Raw genomic sequence first — 16,214 nt, 5'->3', positions numbered from 1 at the left:
CTCTTTGGGACTCAGACAAATAGTTTCTCCCTCATCCTTGTCACTTGAGACACAGTGAGCAGAGAGAGGACATAAACTGCTCCAGAGCATGCCTTGGATTTTGGTAGCTCATTTTTTGTGGGCCTGCACAATTCATCACAGTCCCAATCTTATGAAAGAACCATAGCAGTAAAAAACTCTTTGGAAGCTTGTGTTTCTGATTCATGTATTTGACTTCATTAAGTCATAGCTTGTGACAATTTGCTATAAACTCATGAATGAGCCACTAACTTGGGACATCATTCATTATCATAAAGCTATATCCTGCCTGCTTTATTAAGCTCAGCGAATGCTCTAGCAGAAGTAAGGCAGAAGCAGACATCTTGTGAAGTGATAAATGCTGGAGGCTGAGGGGTATCCTGACGTGTTCAGCACAGCTAAGCACACTGGGTTGCTCCCTAGCAAGAACAAAGTGCCTAAGTGTGGAACACTGGAACAGGGAAATCAGCTCTAGAAGATTCTTTAACTACCAGAAGTATACATGAACCCAACACTCAAATTTCCACCTGCACTGCATAACACCAGAAGAAAAAATTCTGCAGTGGCCCTAATTTCTGACCTAAAAACCAAGACTAACTTTAAATGGAGGTGAGTACCCTTGTTAGGCATCAACAGCAGTTGCAGAACTGTCCACCAGGCTTTCCAGTTTGAGTCTTTAATCATACAGGTGGCAAGTAGTGGAGCCAAAAGTGAGTATTTTAAATTGGACAGCAGAAACACTCAGAAAACTCTGAAGAAAGAAACAACCAATTTCTGCTAGGACAGACATAGCCCAAAGCAACTGACTGGAAAAAAAACATTCTTTCCCTTTTGCCCACTAAATAGGGCAAACACCCCCCTCCCTTCCTGCAATTTATCTTACATTGGCTCTCAGCATTCCCAACCACGAACTCCACCTACAAACAGGAGCTTATCCTGCCTCAGAGACTTTACCTGCTTCCCATATCCTCTCTGGCTTGGTGCTGGTACTTTAAGAATTGTATTTTATCTAAAAAGCAGACATGAAGAGCCTTTATTACAGGCATCTGTAATATGTGAGTACACATGCCTTGTCATAACCAGCAAGTTTACTGGAGCCTAGTTTCAGCAGGAAAATGGGAGGAAAATCCTGGCTCCCCAGGGCCCCTGCCCAGGGAGTGGTCAGCTAATTCCCTGCAGCTGATTGAGCCCACCCTGAAAACCTCTCTGGGAACTGGCCAACTGATTTATCATCTGTCCTTACAGCACTAAATGCAGCTTTAGACTCTGTTTTGAAAGCTGAAGCTGGCCTTCTCTGAAGCAAGTATTTTAAGACTGCATAGCCAGTGAAAAATAATTATGGAGGATTCAAGTCCAGCCCCCATTCAATCTTCTTTATTTACATATAAACTGCAGCCTGGAACAGAGGTGGTCAAACACCATCACGCCTGTTTCCTGTGGCCAGTAGGATCCTCTTGCCCACATGTAATTTGGCTTCATAAAATTGCTTGTAATTCAATATCAGAGCAGAAACCAGGTCTGCTGCTCACTGCAGACTCCCACTTCCCAGTTCTTGTCTAACCAAAACCAACTGTGACACAGGCTGACCTCCCTCTATGCAAGAATAAAAAAAATGTGGAAGATTATATGTATTACTATTTTGTTGTGGCATCCCCAGTAACACTATTACATATCCTGCTCCCCTCATCGTTCCTCTAAAGGTTTTGCTGTCTCTGTATTAGTCCCTCTTGAACAGGTTACTGGGGAAAATATTGCCTCTTATCAGCTTTTTTCAAGTTATTCCACTATAAACAAAGCTGCTTGCAGCTTTAAAATTTACCTTTGAGCTTTTTTTTATCATTGCATTCCACTTCATAAATTCTGACCTATAGCTGCACAATTGTATCTCCAACTAACATTGAGAGCACAGAGGAGACTGTAAGACAGGGCAGTTTTGCATTTGGCAATTCAGACGTGCACATCCACCCAAGGGACATTTGTAAACACACCTGTGAATAAATGGCTCCCTGCACTGCTGGGAAAATACAGCTGTTCCAGAAGAGATACCGGCTTTGACCTCCCTGCTCTTGTGCTGCAGAAGACTTAGAGAGAATCCCACATTGTTCCTAAATGTCCTTGCTTTTGCAGGCTGGAGCAGATCCCAGGGATTTACTGTTTAAGCCTCACTGTACCCCACAGAGTACCCAAGTGTAGTTCCCTTGCAACTTAACATGGAAATGGACTGGCTGATTGACTGCTTTATGGTCAGTGAAGGAGTCAGGTCTGAGAAAGTCCCAAAAATATTCACAGCACCAGATCCTGCGCTGTCCCAAAACGATGGTAGTAACACTTCCTCAGGTCAGTGCATTCCTGCTACTGTGTGTCTACAATCTGTATTCTGACACTACTGCTGATGTTGAACAGGAAGCTTCTGCTCAAATGGAACAACTTCTCTGCCTTTCATGTTGAAGAAAAGATGACTTAAGAGACAAGTCTGTTCCCAAACCAGTCAAGGGCCCCATGGATTAAATAAAAGAACTTGTATTACTGGCAGAAAAAACCCCAAACATCTTCAGAAACCTAGTGCTGTGAGGTTCAAGCTGAAAGACTTGCTACTTTGTGCACAGTTTATGTTAAAAAAAAAAAAAAAAAAAAAAAAAAAAAAAAAAAAAAAAGCATTTAATAAGGGATAAACAAAAAAAAAGTGTGAAAAGGCTGAAATGTTTATAAAGCCGGAGTGTCATGTATAACATGATATGAAAATATAGTCTCCTTAATCCTGGAGGCATCCAGGTTCACATGGCTGTTATTAATCCACATTTGGCCAGTTTCTAGTGGTTTCAGCCATAGCTGGTGGTATCTTATGCCAAGCACACACAGACATTTTGGCCCTGCAGCATGTGGGGCAGTGGGAGAGATGACCTGCTGTGGATGCTGCTCTAATGCAGCTGCCCAGCTCCAGTGCCAACAGAGGAAAAAAAAGTTGGGTTAAAGGAAGACTCAGACAAATATCCATTGACTATAAAGCCTTGATCTTAAAGGGAAAATAGTCACTCTCTCTACCTTAAGTGCTAACAGCTATCTAATTATCTCTTTCTATTTTGCATATATCAAAGCATCCTAGATTGTTGATATTTGACCTGTTCAACCCTACCCAATTCTAAAATATGGCCTTTTTCTTTTACATGGAAAAGAAAAATCCATGTGTCATTTTGTCTCCATCCAGACATTTCATATTTACACGTTAACAGAAGGGCAACAGATTTAGAATGCAAAAAACTTTATTAGCATAAAAAGTACATATTCAGGAATCAGAACTCAAATTCCTCCATAGCGTCAGGCATGTTTGATACATATTTCTGTATCTGCTACAGCTGAAGGAAGTCCGGGTTGTAAGATGTCACAAGGTTGGGGGGGAGTTATTGTTGGGTTTTTCTTTTGTGCCTCTTTTTAAGTTATGTAAACAACTCAGAGTGAAACCTGTACAAGCAGAATATTAGCTATCATTTGTACACTTAAAAGTTAAATAAAACCCAATTTCAGCAATACAAAAAGCAATATAAAAAAGTACTCAGGTGCATGACACGCATCAGAAGAAAATGTAGAAGAACATGGCAAGTAAGTGAACGTGTTAAATGTTGGATCATACTGAAAATTCTCTGTAAGTATCTATATGGCTCGACATGAAAAACATGATAAAATTACTTAGTTCCCTAAGAGATCTATACAGTTGCATCTATTTCAACTTAATTAGACATGAATATATTAGAATGGTGAAGTGGTTAAAAGGAATAAGAAAAGTTTACTCAAGTTTCACATTTCAAGCTGCCTATTTGATAAGGTAACTAGACAGAGGTAGATATCCAGTATTAGTGGCCAAGCTATTCTAGCAAGACCTTTTAGCTATCTCGTCAAGGTTTTACATTCAAAGCCAATGTGAAAAGACTTCAGAGATGAAGGATGTCTTTCAAAAAGGCAGCCAGAAAACCTGTATTGCTGATGGAAGTAGTTTCAATTATCCTACTGAAAGCTAAGGGTATTTAAGAATAAAACATTACCCAGACCATTATGAGGACACCACTTATCAAGCACTAGAGCTCATGCAGTCATTTTAACAAGAGTGACAGTGATTTTCTCATTTCCTATGCCTATTTTAGAAGCTGAACCTTTGCTACCTCTTGGGCTTATTGCTAGTCGAAGTAGGACTGCAGGGTGCCACGGCGGCGGATGTCACATGTCCAGCAGTGGAAGCCACCTCCCAGAGAATTGGCATGGCGAATGTTCACTTTAATTGTAGAAATGCCTGGAAGAAATATACAAAGCACACTTTAAAATTAGATTCTCCACTTCACATGGCAAGCTCTGACCAGAACATTTGACGATACTTTATCAGATCATACAGCTGGATGTAAATGTGGAAAGTATTTCCTACTAGTTTGTTAAGAATTTGTTTTCCCAAGTTCTAGGCAGAGAACAAACTAGGAACGTGGCTGGTTTGTTTATTCTGGTGATACCCTCAGGAATACACAGTGCCTGGAGCACAGCCAGTGTCTGATGTGTTATGACATGCCAGTACTAAAAAGTTAAAATCAGGTTTTGCAGTATGTGAAGAATTAGCTGAAATTCTGCTACAATATATGATCAGGGGACATTTTCATAAATGTGTGTGAGCATTTATGATTCAGACACTGAATATGCTCTTTCAAGTGCCTCTCAAGAAAAGAAGTATTCAAGGCAGATAGCTCTGACTCCCTCTTTCTCTGAAAGGGAAAAGAGGCCCTTTACCTAGGTTGAGCTTCCTACTCCTTCTTTTCAGCTCTGATGGATGTTTCAGCTGTGGCTCAGCTTATATGAAGTCCTAACAGAAAGATCAGACAACTTCTGTGTTACAGAGTCTGCCTTTTTGCTTCTCAGCACTTTCAGGAGCTCAGGAGCAGCTCAGTAGAATCTATCTCCTAGGTCAGCTATAGGTTTGTTCCCAGTAGACCCATCTCAGTCCTACAAACTTTCTGGCTGAGTTTATTTAGAAATTCTATTTAGAACTTACATTTAGAACTTACATAGACTGTGAAGTTCAAGAGTGAAAGATAAAGAATGAGGCTATTAATGCTAATCATGGCTTAAGTACTTTCAAGTATTTTTAAATCTTCAAGTCTTTGGTCATGCAATAAAACAACCTAAGACTGAGCAGCTGTGCATAATAAGACTTCCATATTTTATGTTCAAATACAGTTCTCCTGTCACTGCATATCTGAATGAATTGCACGCTATCATGAAGTTACGTCTCTCAGGACTGAGACTCTCCATAAATGAGCAGAAATACCTGGGATAAGTGGTCTTAATTTGACATTTTAAAGTACGATGAGCTTGCAAGTAGAAAAAAAAAATCTGAAAGCATTCAGCAATAGATGCACTCAACATCTGTAAAACAGATGTTGACCTCAAACTGGACAGTTTACATTTAAAAAGCTCATTCAAAGGTATCCTAGCAATACCTTTAGTTGCTACTCATACCGTTATGTGCTGCAAGCTGTGGGGGGCAAAAGAAGACCCTATTTTCTATGACTGAAGTATTCAGGAGAAAAATCACTGAATGATTCTTACTTGCTAATCCAGCTGTTTGAGGACTTTTTCCAGTTCTGGCTGCTTTGAATACTTTAAATGAAACCTCCATTTACCCTGGCTGGTAGCACAATAATTTTCTTTTAAGTGTCTGTAGAAGTGTGTTAGGACATACCCAGCTTTTCAAACATCTTCTGAATGGATGTCTCATTGGCATCCACCATCACACGTTTCTCATCCAGCATTAGGACATTCATGGACAGCCACTTAGAAGACATCCACAGAGGGTGATCTAAAATAGAGAATAAATCTTGTACTGCACCAATGTTACTCCATATTAATACCCTTAAGGGTACTCCTGGAATCCTTAGAAAAGGAAGGGTGACCATACCATCTGGGATGAGTGGCACTGGGGGTTGAATCACAGTCCAGCCAGCTTTCTTGAAGAGCTCAATCTGGAAGAGCAATTTAAATATATTCTCAAGAGGGTTCTTGGAGTATCACATTATGTCCTCCAAGCTGTACCAGATTTTCCCTGAATACTCCAATATGCCTGGCATCCTCTGCCCTCAGTTCACAGTTCTGGCCCTCATGCAGCCTTCATCTACAAACCCAGATTTCATACAACCATTTTTAAAAGTATTTTTAAATTTTGCATACCAATAACATTTATTTCTACTGGTTTTATACATGCTAGATACATTAAAGACAAATTTGCAGTTTGGAGCTTGTTAAGTAAATGTATTAGTAACAACTGAAACGTATTCAATTACCTTTTTTGGTATTATTTCTTATCATATGATTATAAAAGCCATTAATATGAACTACACTGATGTTTCTAGAAACAAACCCATCAGAAATAACACAAAATAAGCTTTCCTTCCCACTTTAGAAGAAAATTAATATGCAGTTCATTTAACAAAGGGAACAATGTAAGGGCATCCCAAGGAATAATTTGTGTCTCTACGATTTACACCATTAAGTTAAAATTAAGAGGACGATGATTTGGCGAAGGAGAGTTGACTTTTCGTCTTCGTTGTCTGAATAGGTGGCAGAGTATTGGCGAGCGCTGCAGCGTTACCACGAGGCGGAGCTCCAATCCCGAGCACTTTATAACCAGCCCGGCCTGCCAGGACCTTAAAGAAAAGCTCCCTTTCATGGGCACCATTCAAGAAAAGCCCCCTTTCATCTGCACCATTCACACACACCCCCACCACTCCCCGGTCATCCAGAACTACCAAACCAGTTTTTATGAAAGCAAGCTTAATTTATCTTTTCTATCTATACAAACAGCAGTTTTCCCTGAAAAAAGTCCCAGAGCAGGGGGTTTTAATACAAGGAGACCAATAAGAAAATCCTCTTCCAAGTAATATTACAAAAAACTGTGGAAGGGAAAAGGGGAGGGGAAAAAAAAAAGATTGTTTATAAAACTATATTCTCAGAATGGATGCTAAAGGAGGCTGTAATTCAATTAGATCATTTGCACTGAAACCACTTGCCAAGAAGAGACCAACACTGCTTTTAGGAGCTGTGCTCTGCACGTGGCTCCATAGAGTGCTGCACCCAGCTCTGTCCCTCTGATTCAGTGTCAGCTCAGCTATTCCCTGGGGTTTACAGCTTCTGAAGTCACGGGGATCCTCACAAAAATCCCCAAGCACTGCAGTGCAGGTAACATGACTGTAACAGAGAGCTCTCACTCTCTGGAAAGCTTTCTGATCTCATTGTGCTGCTCAGCAATATTAGCTTTTTCTCCTTTTTCTCAGTGTACTGGCAGGTTTTACATATCTCTCCTCTTCCCTACTCTTCAGAAGGTATTCAAAGGTGAATGCCTGAGCAACAACCAGCTTCCTGCCATTGGTTCAATTAATACCAAAGCAGAGGCTTCCAATATCCCCAATATCCTAAAAAGGGAGATTTCTCATCTGAGCAGCAGAAGCCCTTCAATTTCTCTTAAGATACAATTAAAGCATTTAAGCAGTGGAAGCGTTCAGAGGAGTAGTATATCCCAGGTGCTTGCTTTGATACATTATTAACAATTAGATTACTTCCATCATATTTAACCATGGACCTAGGAAGCAACACGCAGTGGAGTGTGTGGAACAGTAATTACCCAGCAGGGAACTAACCCAGCTGAGTGGTTTTTAAACACAAAACACTTTCCCTCCTTGTACACTCTCACCTGATGGCAGGGACGGTCTGGGTTGGAGAGCACAAGACCAGGCCCAATGATATTAAAAGTGGCATCAATGTGCATAGGGTTGGGATCCTTAAAGGATATTATATGCACTCTGTAGTCTGGTGCAAGGTGTCGCCTCATCCATTCAATACCCATGTAGTTTGTAACCTGAAAAACAGGACAAATTAAGCTTTACTAGGCTAGAATATAAACTACATCCAAGTTAGTTTGTCTAAGGTTTTATTTCATTAAATATTTAAAGCCAATATAATAGAGAATTTTGTGCCTTTGGCTAACCCCCTTACCTGGAAGGCAGCCTTATCCCGTATATCAAACATTCTATGAAGAGCAATTTCTTTGCCAACTCTCTTGTTTTAATGCTGCTCAGGAATTTTAAAAGACAAAATACTGGTCATTAAGAGGGACACCAAAACTGTTGAAAGAAAGCTTTGTTTACCTGGCTCCTTTGTACAAAGATATCTCTTCCAGCTCTAATGAAGTCAGCAGCATCAAAGCATGGCTCAAATTCCGTAGTTACAAATTTTCCCTGAGCAGCCAGTTTATGCCTGTCTTCAACAGAGTGGATTGGATAATTCTAGTTGTAGAAAGGAGAACAACTTTAGGTTGGAGATGTTAAAAGAAAGTTCTCAAATAACTTGCTATTGGAGAGTAATTTGAAAATGGGAAAATGTGTTAATATTGATAGTGTGTTCCTTGGAGGCGGTTTTGGTTACTTCTTATTAGAATAGAAAAAAAAAATCTAAATGTGGACATAAAAGTGAAAGACTAAGCACATTCAAGAATAGGTCATGAGATAACAGACAAGAGTTTTCTCAAGAAATTAATTGCTCTTCAGAACCACTGTGTGGATAATGTTCTGACTTCATGATAAAAATTAAACTTCATTACCAGTGGAATTTAATACCAGTCCAACAAATCACTGCACAGTGACAGAAATACTGGAGTGGAAGCTATTTCCATCACTCCTTACTTTTCCACATTTTAGAATGGATCAGAACTTACAGCTAGAAGATAGAACTTTATTATAATAAATAATTTTAAAATTAAACAAGGCAATTCAGAAGAAGTGAGATGTAAAAATCCAGCACAAATGAAAAATACCAGGTAAGTAGTTACAGGCTCTAGAAGTTTTCTAATACTGAAGATGACTCTAACATAATTTTGTTTAACAAAGTCTCCTTTGTATCATTGATGACACTATTCCCAGAAAGTTGTTATCATTTCACAATTAGTTTACTGCATTTATTGTAAATGCTGTCACCAAGGTTCTGATGCATTTGGGGGCTTATAGAAAACTGCCAAAACTGTCCAAGTCAAAATTATTAGGAAAAAAATTAGGAAACCATTCACTATAATATTTGGAAGGTAAATACACTTTAGATCATTCACTATTTCTTTTATATAACTTTCAAAATACAAATCATCATGCAAAATAAGGATAATGAGGTGGGGTTGGTTTTTTTTTTTCTGTGACAAAATATATATTCTTTCCCACTTTTTTAATGCACTCAGGACATATGGACATTCTCAGGGAATCTTTATTCTTGAAAGTAATCTCTGTGATGTTTTTCTACCATTCCTTCCTCTTTAGTAATGCTCAGTTATAGCAAGTAACCAAAACAATTCAAAGCAGAGGAATTCAATAGACACAACTTCCTGTTCCTTGTTCTCTAACTGCATACGCTGAGTTTCAGCTGGGAAGGCTGGAGCATGTTTGCATACACTAGAAAAAAACCCAATTCTCCAGAGTTGTTTTGTGCCATTCCCCCTCAAAATTTTGTGAATCCTAAAAATCAAGTTGAAACTATCAACAAAATTCTGCATAATGAGAACTGAAGTTCTGAAGGAAAATTAGAACACTACCTGATCATAGAGTTCATCTGCCATTGTGGGTTTTGGGGCAGTTGTCCACTTAGCACCACTGTTGAAATAATCTTTGATTAGTCGTCTATATGCCCTGTACTCAAAGAACCGAGCACGCCAAGCCATAGGTGCTTCAATAATTTCATTTCCCACCACCAACAGGATGTCTCTTGGCATGGCAGCATACATACCTGAAAGGAAAGTGGCCATTAATGAGACAAACGTGCTTTTCTCAGCTCTTTCAGCTCGGGCACTTTTCCCTTTCTTTTTACCATTATTTCTATCAAAAATAATGGCAAAAATAATTCTTAGCAATGTGAGGGAGCCAGCACATAATATCAGGTCCTTACATTCTTCAATAATTTTTCAAAGTAATATTTTTCATTCAAAATACATGGAACTTTTGCTACAAAGCCTCACTCGTAACAGATTCACAGCTAGATGAAAGACATCCGCCATCAAAGCCTCCACTTTGTAATTTGGCTAATGAAAATTAACTAGACAAAGGCTTATGCATTACCCAGATGACTTTAGAAAGTGATGATGGGCAGCAAATTTTCCAAATGAATAGCATTTCTCTATATATTATCCTTTTAAAAAGTAATAGCACAGAGGAGGAATTTGATGGAACACAGAACTAATGCAGAAAGTAGTCCCATTAGACTTTTCCTTAACATTTTCTGTTCCTTAATGAATTTGAATTCCACTAGAAAAAATTAAGAACATATTTGACATGAAAGAAGCCTGGGAACTACACCTGATGCAAAGCTTGGTGAGCCAGTGTGCTCTCACTGCAGATAACCAAAGCCATACATGGAGGAATGTGTATGCATGAGGGAAGGGAAATTCAAATTTCCCAGATACTAGTGAGGATCTTCCTGGTAAACTGTTGCTCCAACTGTTTTGTCTTCCATAGTTTAAGATGGATCCAACTCCAGGATCTAACAAAGCTATCAAGAGGATCAGAGGGACTTTGAGCACTTGACTTTCATGTGGCAAGTAAGGGACAAAGCAGAAACATTGTACAGCCACTGTGAGGACCATGACAGATTAGCACTTCTTGGCAGTGGCAATGACAACATAGAGAGGGAACCTGGCAAGAGATCCTGGTGTGGGAAGTTCAGGTTGGGTATCAGGAAAAGGTCTTTCATCAGGAAATTCACCCAGTACTGAAGCTGCTCAGCAAATCAGGTGCCAGAATCTCCATCCCTGAAGATCTCCCAGGTCTTAGCCACAGAAAACAATCACTGACCTCACTTACTGCTGGTGATAATCCTTCTCCTAGCTGGAAAGGAGACTGGGTGACATCCAAAATGTCTCAGACAAGAGGTAAACAGACAAGACCTTCAATAATGGAAAACCATTTACCTGTAGACTCAAAATCAGGTGTTTTATACTTCACAGACCAGTCAATTGGATCAGGCCTCTTGACAATAACACCTTCTCCCTTCAAAATATTGCACATCTCTTCAATTTCAGCAATAGCTTTTTTTAAATGGTCTTTGGGGAAACTCTGGCCTCCAAATTTCTGGTAAAATCCCCAATATTTTTCATATGTGTTTGCCTAAAACAAGAGAACATAAAGTGATAAAGACTAAGCACCAGTTATTTTGGAATGAAATAGAGGCATAATACACAATTCTAAACATTAAAGTTTCTTCTTCTTGATCCTAATATGTTGGAGTGCGCCTTTTATCTGATTCCTGCAGTATTTTGACTACACAGCATTTCGGTAAGTATTGAGTGGCTAGTGTTGCCAATTGGCCATTTGGTCCCTATTACAGAACACTTGTGCAAACACACCAAATGTGGCAAACACTGTAGATTCTGCTGTTTAATAAGGCTAACAGACCTGTTTTTAAATGAAAACGCTCTTGAGCTCATCTGCAAAATGCACACATCTGTAGCCACCTTCTTACAACCTCACTTCAGTAATGTCACAATGGTGACATCAGAAATTCTAAATCCATTCCAAGTACAGGTAGCCAGAAGGGGCCATATTCAGGTGCAGCAGCAGTCTAGAAGAGGCAAAAGATGCTAAATTCACCTGCCAAGGTTGGATTAAAGCATGTTCAACATTTACAGACCTAAATCCTCTACTGAAATGCTGAATAGCCTTCCTAAATTAAAACCAAATTCAAAATAATGTCCCAATTCTCGTGGCTGAGAAAAACCGCACATATAATCATAAGAAATGATGCTGATTCAGTATCTGATGTATCTGATGTTCCTCTGTCATGTCAGTGTTAGCTGAGATGTAAGTGCATAGGGAGCCCTTCTGGAATGGCAGCAGAAGGGGTTAGAACAGATCAGCAAGTTGGAGGGACAGCAAGGGGATGCGGAAGAACCTGCCCTTCCAAAGATGGGGTTGTCTCCTGACACTGCAGTCCTGATTACCTCCCAGAACACAATGTTCTCACCAAAATCAGAGCCATAACGTTCCTTCGTGCTAGCACTGCCACTGAGCCCCGAGCAGGCAAGGCCATCAACCTGAATGCACACCTGATCCCCTCTAACAATCCAGCCTATTCACTCTATCCTCTGCTATTTCTGGATATATGCCTCATGCTATAGAGGTAAGAGAGAGAAGAAAGAAAATTTAGCCTTAACATTTACATAGAGAGCCTCAGCTTGGCCATCCTGCTCCTCCAGTACTGAAGCTTCTTCCCATCTTTCCTGAGGGAATTTGTTCTTTTTCTGTAAGTAAAGTCTTGAGTAATTCGATCACCTCAAACTTACCAGCTGGTCAGAAGTCACATGCAGATCACATGAAGTGCTTAGCATTCCTATGGAAACATGTTCTGCTAATGAGATAAATTTCCCCTGTGGATTGAAGCTGGTTATTTTCAGAGCCAGCCATGGTGTGTGAATACCATCAATCCCTAAGAGGTGCAGCTCCTCTCTCCACCACATCATCTAGTACATTTTTTTTTCAAGCCTGAGGAGCCACACTTGTGTTGCACTAACGGGATGGTGTAATCTTAAAATTACAACAGAATAAAGGTTAACACTGTAACACTACTCATATTCCCTGCCTTCCAAATAACTGGGAAAAAGGTGTATAGCTGGGACGCTTATTTCATAGCAAATCAGGGTTGACATTTCAGCCCCTTGGTCACAAACATACAAGTCGGTTCAGAACGTTCAGAAAAGGACCATGGATAGGACACAGGAAAGACAACATTTAAAACCAACCCTTTCTTTTCAAAAAGAAATGTAAGTGTCCTGTAAGGAAGGACTGTCTTTAAGAAACAGTATTGTTCCTTATTGTTGCTATTTACTTTAAACATTTGTCATGGAAAATAATTAACATTATCATCACGTACCTTTAACCTAGTAAAGACAGTTAATAAATTTAGGATATTCAAGCTTAAATTCAGATCAAAATTCTGTTTGCCTAATTCAGTAGTAAACACATGTACACACTCATCTTCTCACTCAAGATATAAGGATCTATGTTAATAATACTCCTAACCCAAATGCATTATTATTCACAAAATACACTGCAGAGCATTGAAGAATATAAAGCTGTAAAGTTCAACTGCTTGACTCTTAACTGCTTCAGAAGAATACATCTCAGTTGTGGGAATTTCCATTGAAGTTCTGATTCAAAAAAGGGCATCTTCCTAATTAATGTTAAGATTTTTCAAGTTTTCAAGTATTGTATTTACCTCTACATAGCCTGTTTCAAGCTTTGAAAGGATATGCAAGAAAGTGTCAGCTAATTAATATTCATCAGAGATGCAGACTTTGCATCAATTCAATTCCTTCCTTCCTCCTTCTTATGCCAAGCACATCATTCCCACATCACAGCAAAAACACTTGAGTATACCAAACTCTTGTCTCAAATTAGAAGAGAGTGCTGAATGCAGCTATACTTCCTGCATTTAAATAATTAGTAAATAAATGCGCATACAATCTTAAAACACAATCTGAACACGAGTATTTCTCAAACTGCTACAATTTTAGACACATTTTCTAGTACATCTCTGGTCCAAAGCTTTGAATTTCCTTAGAAGTGTAGAATTCATTCGTTTTAAGCTGCAGTTTTTTACCAGTGACCCTCATGCACTCAGCAGACAGCATGTGATACCCATCAGCTCTAGTTTTTCTGCTTACAGGGGCAGGAACAGGGAATTACGGCTGTTGTATTGTACTGGAGCAACACACATATACACCTTACCTCTCGGCCACAGGGAGATTCAAACAATCATCAATCTATTAATTAACTAATAGTAATAATGTCAAGGTAGGACTGGACTACTGCTTGGATTATTCAGCAACAACATCCAAGTGTTACTGCTGCAGTTTTTACAGCAATATTTCAGAAAAAAAAGCAGAGAAAATTAGAGAAAACCACATCTCAATTGGCTCTGTTCCCATTACCTATTGTTGACTTGGCAATTAACATAAAGCAAATTTAAATCTTGCTTTAACTCTAAGTCAGAGGTATTTGAATTGCAGAGGTAATCCTATATTTGACATTCCTCACTGAGCTTTTGATATCACATGTAAGAGAAAGTGAAGTTCTGACCTCATGTGAATAGTTATGGCTTAATAGGCAGTAAAACCTGTATAGCATGTGACACTTCAGTAAGTTAGACCCCTGAAATATTTTTTCTGGTGCTAAGGAAAGCCCCTGTCCACTGCTCAGGAACTGAATTTTGCCGCATTTAATGTCACAGTGTAAAATGTTAGACCTTTTTTTCCTTACTCTTTCTACACATTCATTATGTCAGTCTTACATAAATGCACATACATACACTTGTATATAGAAATACTAAGGGAAGTCTTCTATACATCTCAAACTTCCCCTAAACAATCATTTCCAGTGCTTTAAACATATTTTTGGTGTCTTTGTTTGCCATTCTTCCAATGTCAGATTAAAAAAAAAAAACCACCAACTTTTTTTTTTTTTTTTAAACTGAGGTCTTCTGGTCAGCTTCTTCAGAATATCCTTTAGGTTAAGGTATCTTGGCCAGAAGCTGTGTGCCAGCTCATTTTGTTGTGACAGCCATGGATTACGTGCTGCCCTGCAGGTAATGCTGTATTATAACAGTGAAAGAGAAAGATTCAAGAGCGTGCCCACAACTGCAGGTAACACACTCAGCAACTTAAAGTCCAGGTGAAGAACACAAAAATCTGGAGCAAGCCCACTATTTGAGTGTTATTGTTTTAAATACAAGATTCCTGAGAATAAAAGAATCATGATTTATTTAGGTTGCTGACATAGTTTTAGGCACAGAAAAACCCTGAAAAAATAGGGTACTACGTATTTCCACAAAATGTTTACTGTAGCACACAGTTTCAGTAAAATACTTCAGAGCTGCCTGACACAAGAGTCCTGTTGGTCTACAGGTACAGAACTCATTCTTGCCCAGACTATTAAGTAGAAAACTATTTTTTTTTTTTTTTCAAGTGGTAACCTGACTTAGCTTCAAGACAAATTAAAGTTTCATCAGTCCAAACCAACTATCTCAAAAGTTTGTGTGTGTGTGTGTACTTCAATTACATCAGGGCTATATTGTTAGAGTAGATTGCATATATCAGGTTGTCTCTGCTAGTGATTTCTGTAAAAACTGTGAATTCAGTTGAAAGTCCAAACAAAAAAGCACATCCCTCACCAACACGGCTATGCTGTAAAGTTTCACAGATGTAAACAACTATCTTGAAAGAAAAATTCTCAAGAGTAAACACCATACCTTATGCATTGTAAAGATTAAGTAAATTTTAGAGATAAATTCCACATTTTCTATTTAAGGTAAGTTTTTATTGTTTACCTTAACCTCCACAGAAAAAGGTGGGACACAAGCATTTTCAGCTCTTCCCACAATGACCTCTTCCAGTGGATCCCATTCATTGTAGGAGCAAACAAGGCAGTCCTTGGGCACAGGGCTTGTGGCCTTGTCATCAGCAGCACAGGTGTTCTGGGAGGCCGCCGCTGCCTGGGTGCTCTGGAAAGTTCGCTGCACCCATCCTGTGAAGACTCCGCGAAGCTTAAAATAAAAATAAGAACGAAAATTATGCTGCCCTTACAAAAGACAAGAAGCTATGGCTCAGCCCACAAATGCCTTAACACTATAATCCCAAAGCGATGTAGGTTATCTCGAGTTTTAACAGAAACACGGCTTGTTACAGCCATTCTAACCTACTCACAGCCTGGCAGATGCTTTAAGGAAATTCTGCCTTTTAAGATACACTCAGTTTAGAAGGGTAAGGAGATAGGAACACGGCAGACAGGATCGGGAGGATACTGGGAGAACCTCAGCCTGCGGCCGTCCCGCACCCTCCCGTCACGGCTGGGAGCGCCCCGGCGAAGGGGCCACCCGGGCCCGGCCCGCGGGGCATCCTCAGCCGCGGCCCCGGGCCCGCATCGGCGCCGCACCAACCCTCGAGCCGATGTAATGCGCTGCCTCGGCCCCTCGGCTGCCCCCGCGCAGGCACCGCACTCGCAGCATCTCCGCCGGCCGGACACGACGGCCCGGCCCCGCCGGGCTCCGCTTTATGTGCGCCCGGCCCCGCCCGGGGGCAGCGCCCGCCCGCAGCTCCCGCGGGGTCCGGGCGGGGCCGGCCCGGCTCCCCCGGCGCCGCCCGG

The 16,214-nt window shown here is 40.1% G+C and overlaps 1 protein-coding gene across 2 annotated transcripts; it reads right to left on the bottom strand.

Annotated features, from left to right (window-relative positions):
* Positions 1 to 3,260: 3,260 nt before the first annotated feature.
* On the bottom strand, positions 3,261 to 16,100 carry GATM (glycine amidinotransferase). Of its 2 annotated transcripts, XM_040077200.2 has the most exons (10): positions 16,009 to 16,100; positions 15,400 to 15,615; positions 10,988 to 11,183; positions 9,620 to 9,810; positions 8,193 to 8,330; positions 7,739 to 7,903; positions 5,951 to 6,014; positions 5,735 to 5,851; positions 4,173 to 4,300; positions 3,261 to 3,477 (listed from the first exon to the last, which is right to left on the bottom strand). In XM_040077200.2, exons 1-9 carry the CDS (start codon positions 16,075 to 16,077, stop codon positions 4,188 to 4,190), a joined length of 1,269 nt encoding a protein of 422 aa, XP_039933134.1. In that variant the 5' UTR covers positions 16,078 to 16,100; the 3' UTR covers positions 3,261 to 3,477; positions 4,173 to 4,187. The 2 variants fall into 2 exon arrangements, with proteins under 2 accessions (XP_039933134.1, XP_039933133.1); XM_040077199.2 differs by having other exon boundaries at positions 3,261 to 4,300.
* Positions 16,101 to 16,214: the final 114 nt, after the last annotated feature.

Source organism: Hirundo rustica, chromosome 13 (genome assembly GCF_015227805.2).
Source record: "Hirundo rustica isolate bHirRus1 chromosome 13, bHirRus1.pri.v3, whole genome shotgun sequence".
NCBI classification, from domain to species: Eukaryota; Metazoa; Chordata; class Aves; order Passeriformes; family Hirundinidae; genus Hirundo; species Hirundo rustica.
This window is presented reverse-complemented; position numbering and strand designations above follow the sequence as displayed.

Excerpts from the sequence above, each read along its gene's own strand:
- GATM (XM_040077199.2), bottom strand. The coding sequence starts at position 16,077 with ATGCTGCGAGTGCGGTGCCTGCGCGGGGGCAGCCGAGGGGCCGAGGCA. Across the intron at positions 11,184-15,399 it reads CTTTTTCTGTGGAGGTTAAG|GCAAACACATATGAAAAATA; the intron begins GTAAACAATAAA and ends CTCTTGTTTTAG. Across the intron at positions 8,331-9,619 it reads CAGATGAACTCTATGATCAG|AATTATCCAATCCACTCTGT; the intron begins GTAGTGTTCTAA and ends TTCTACAACTAG.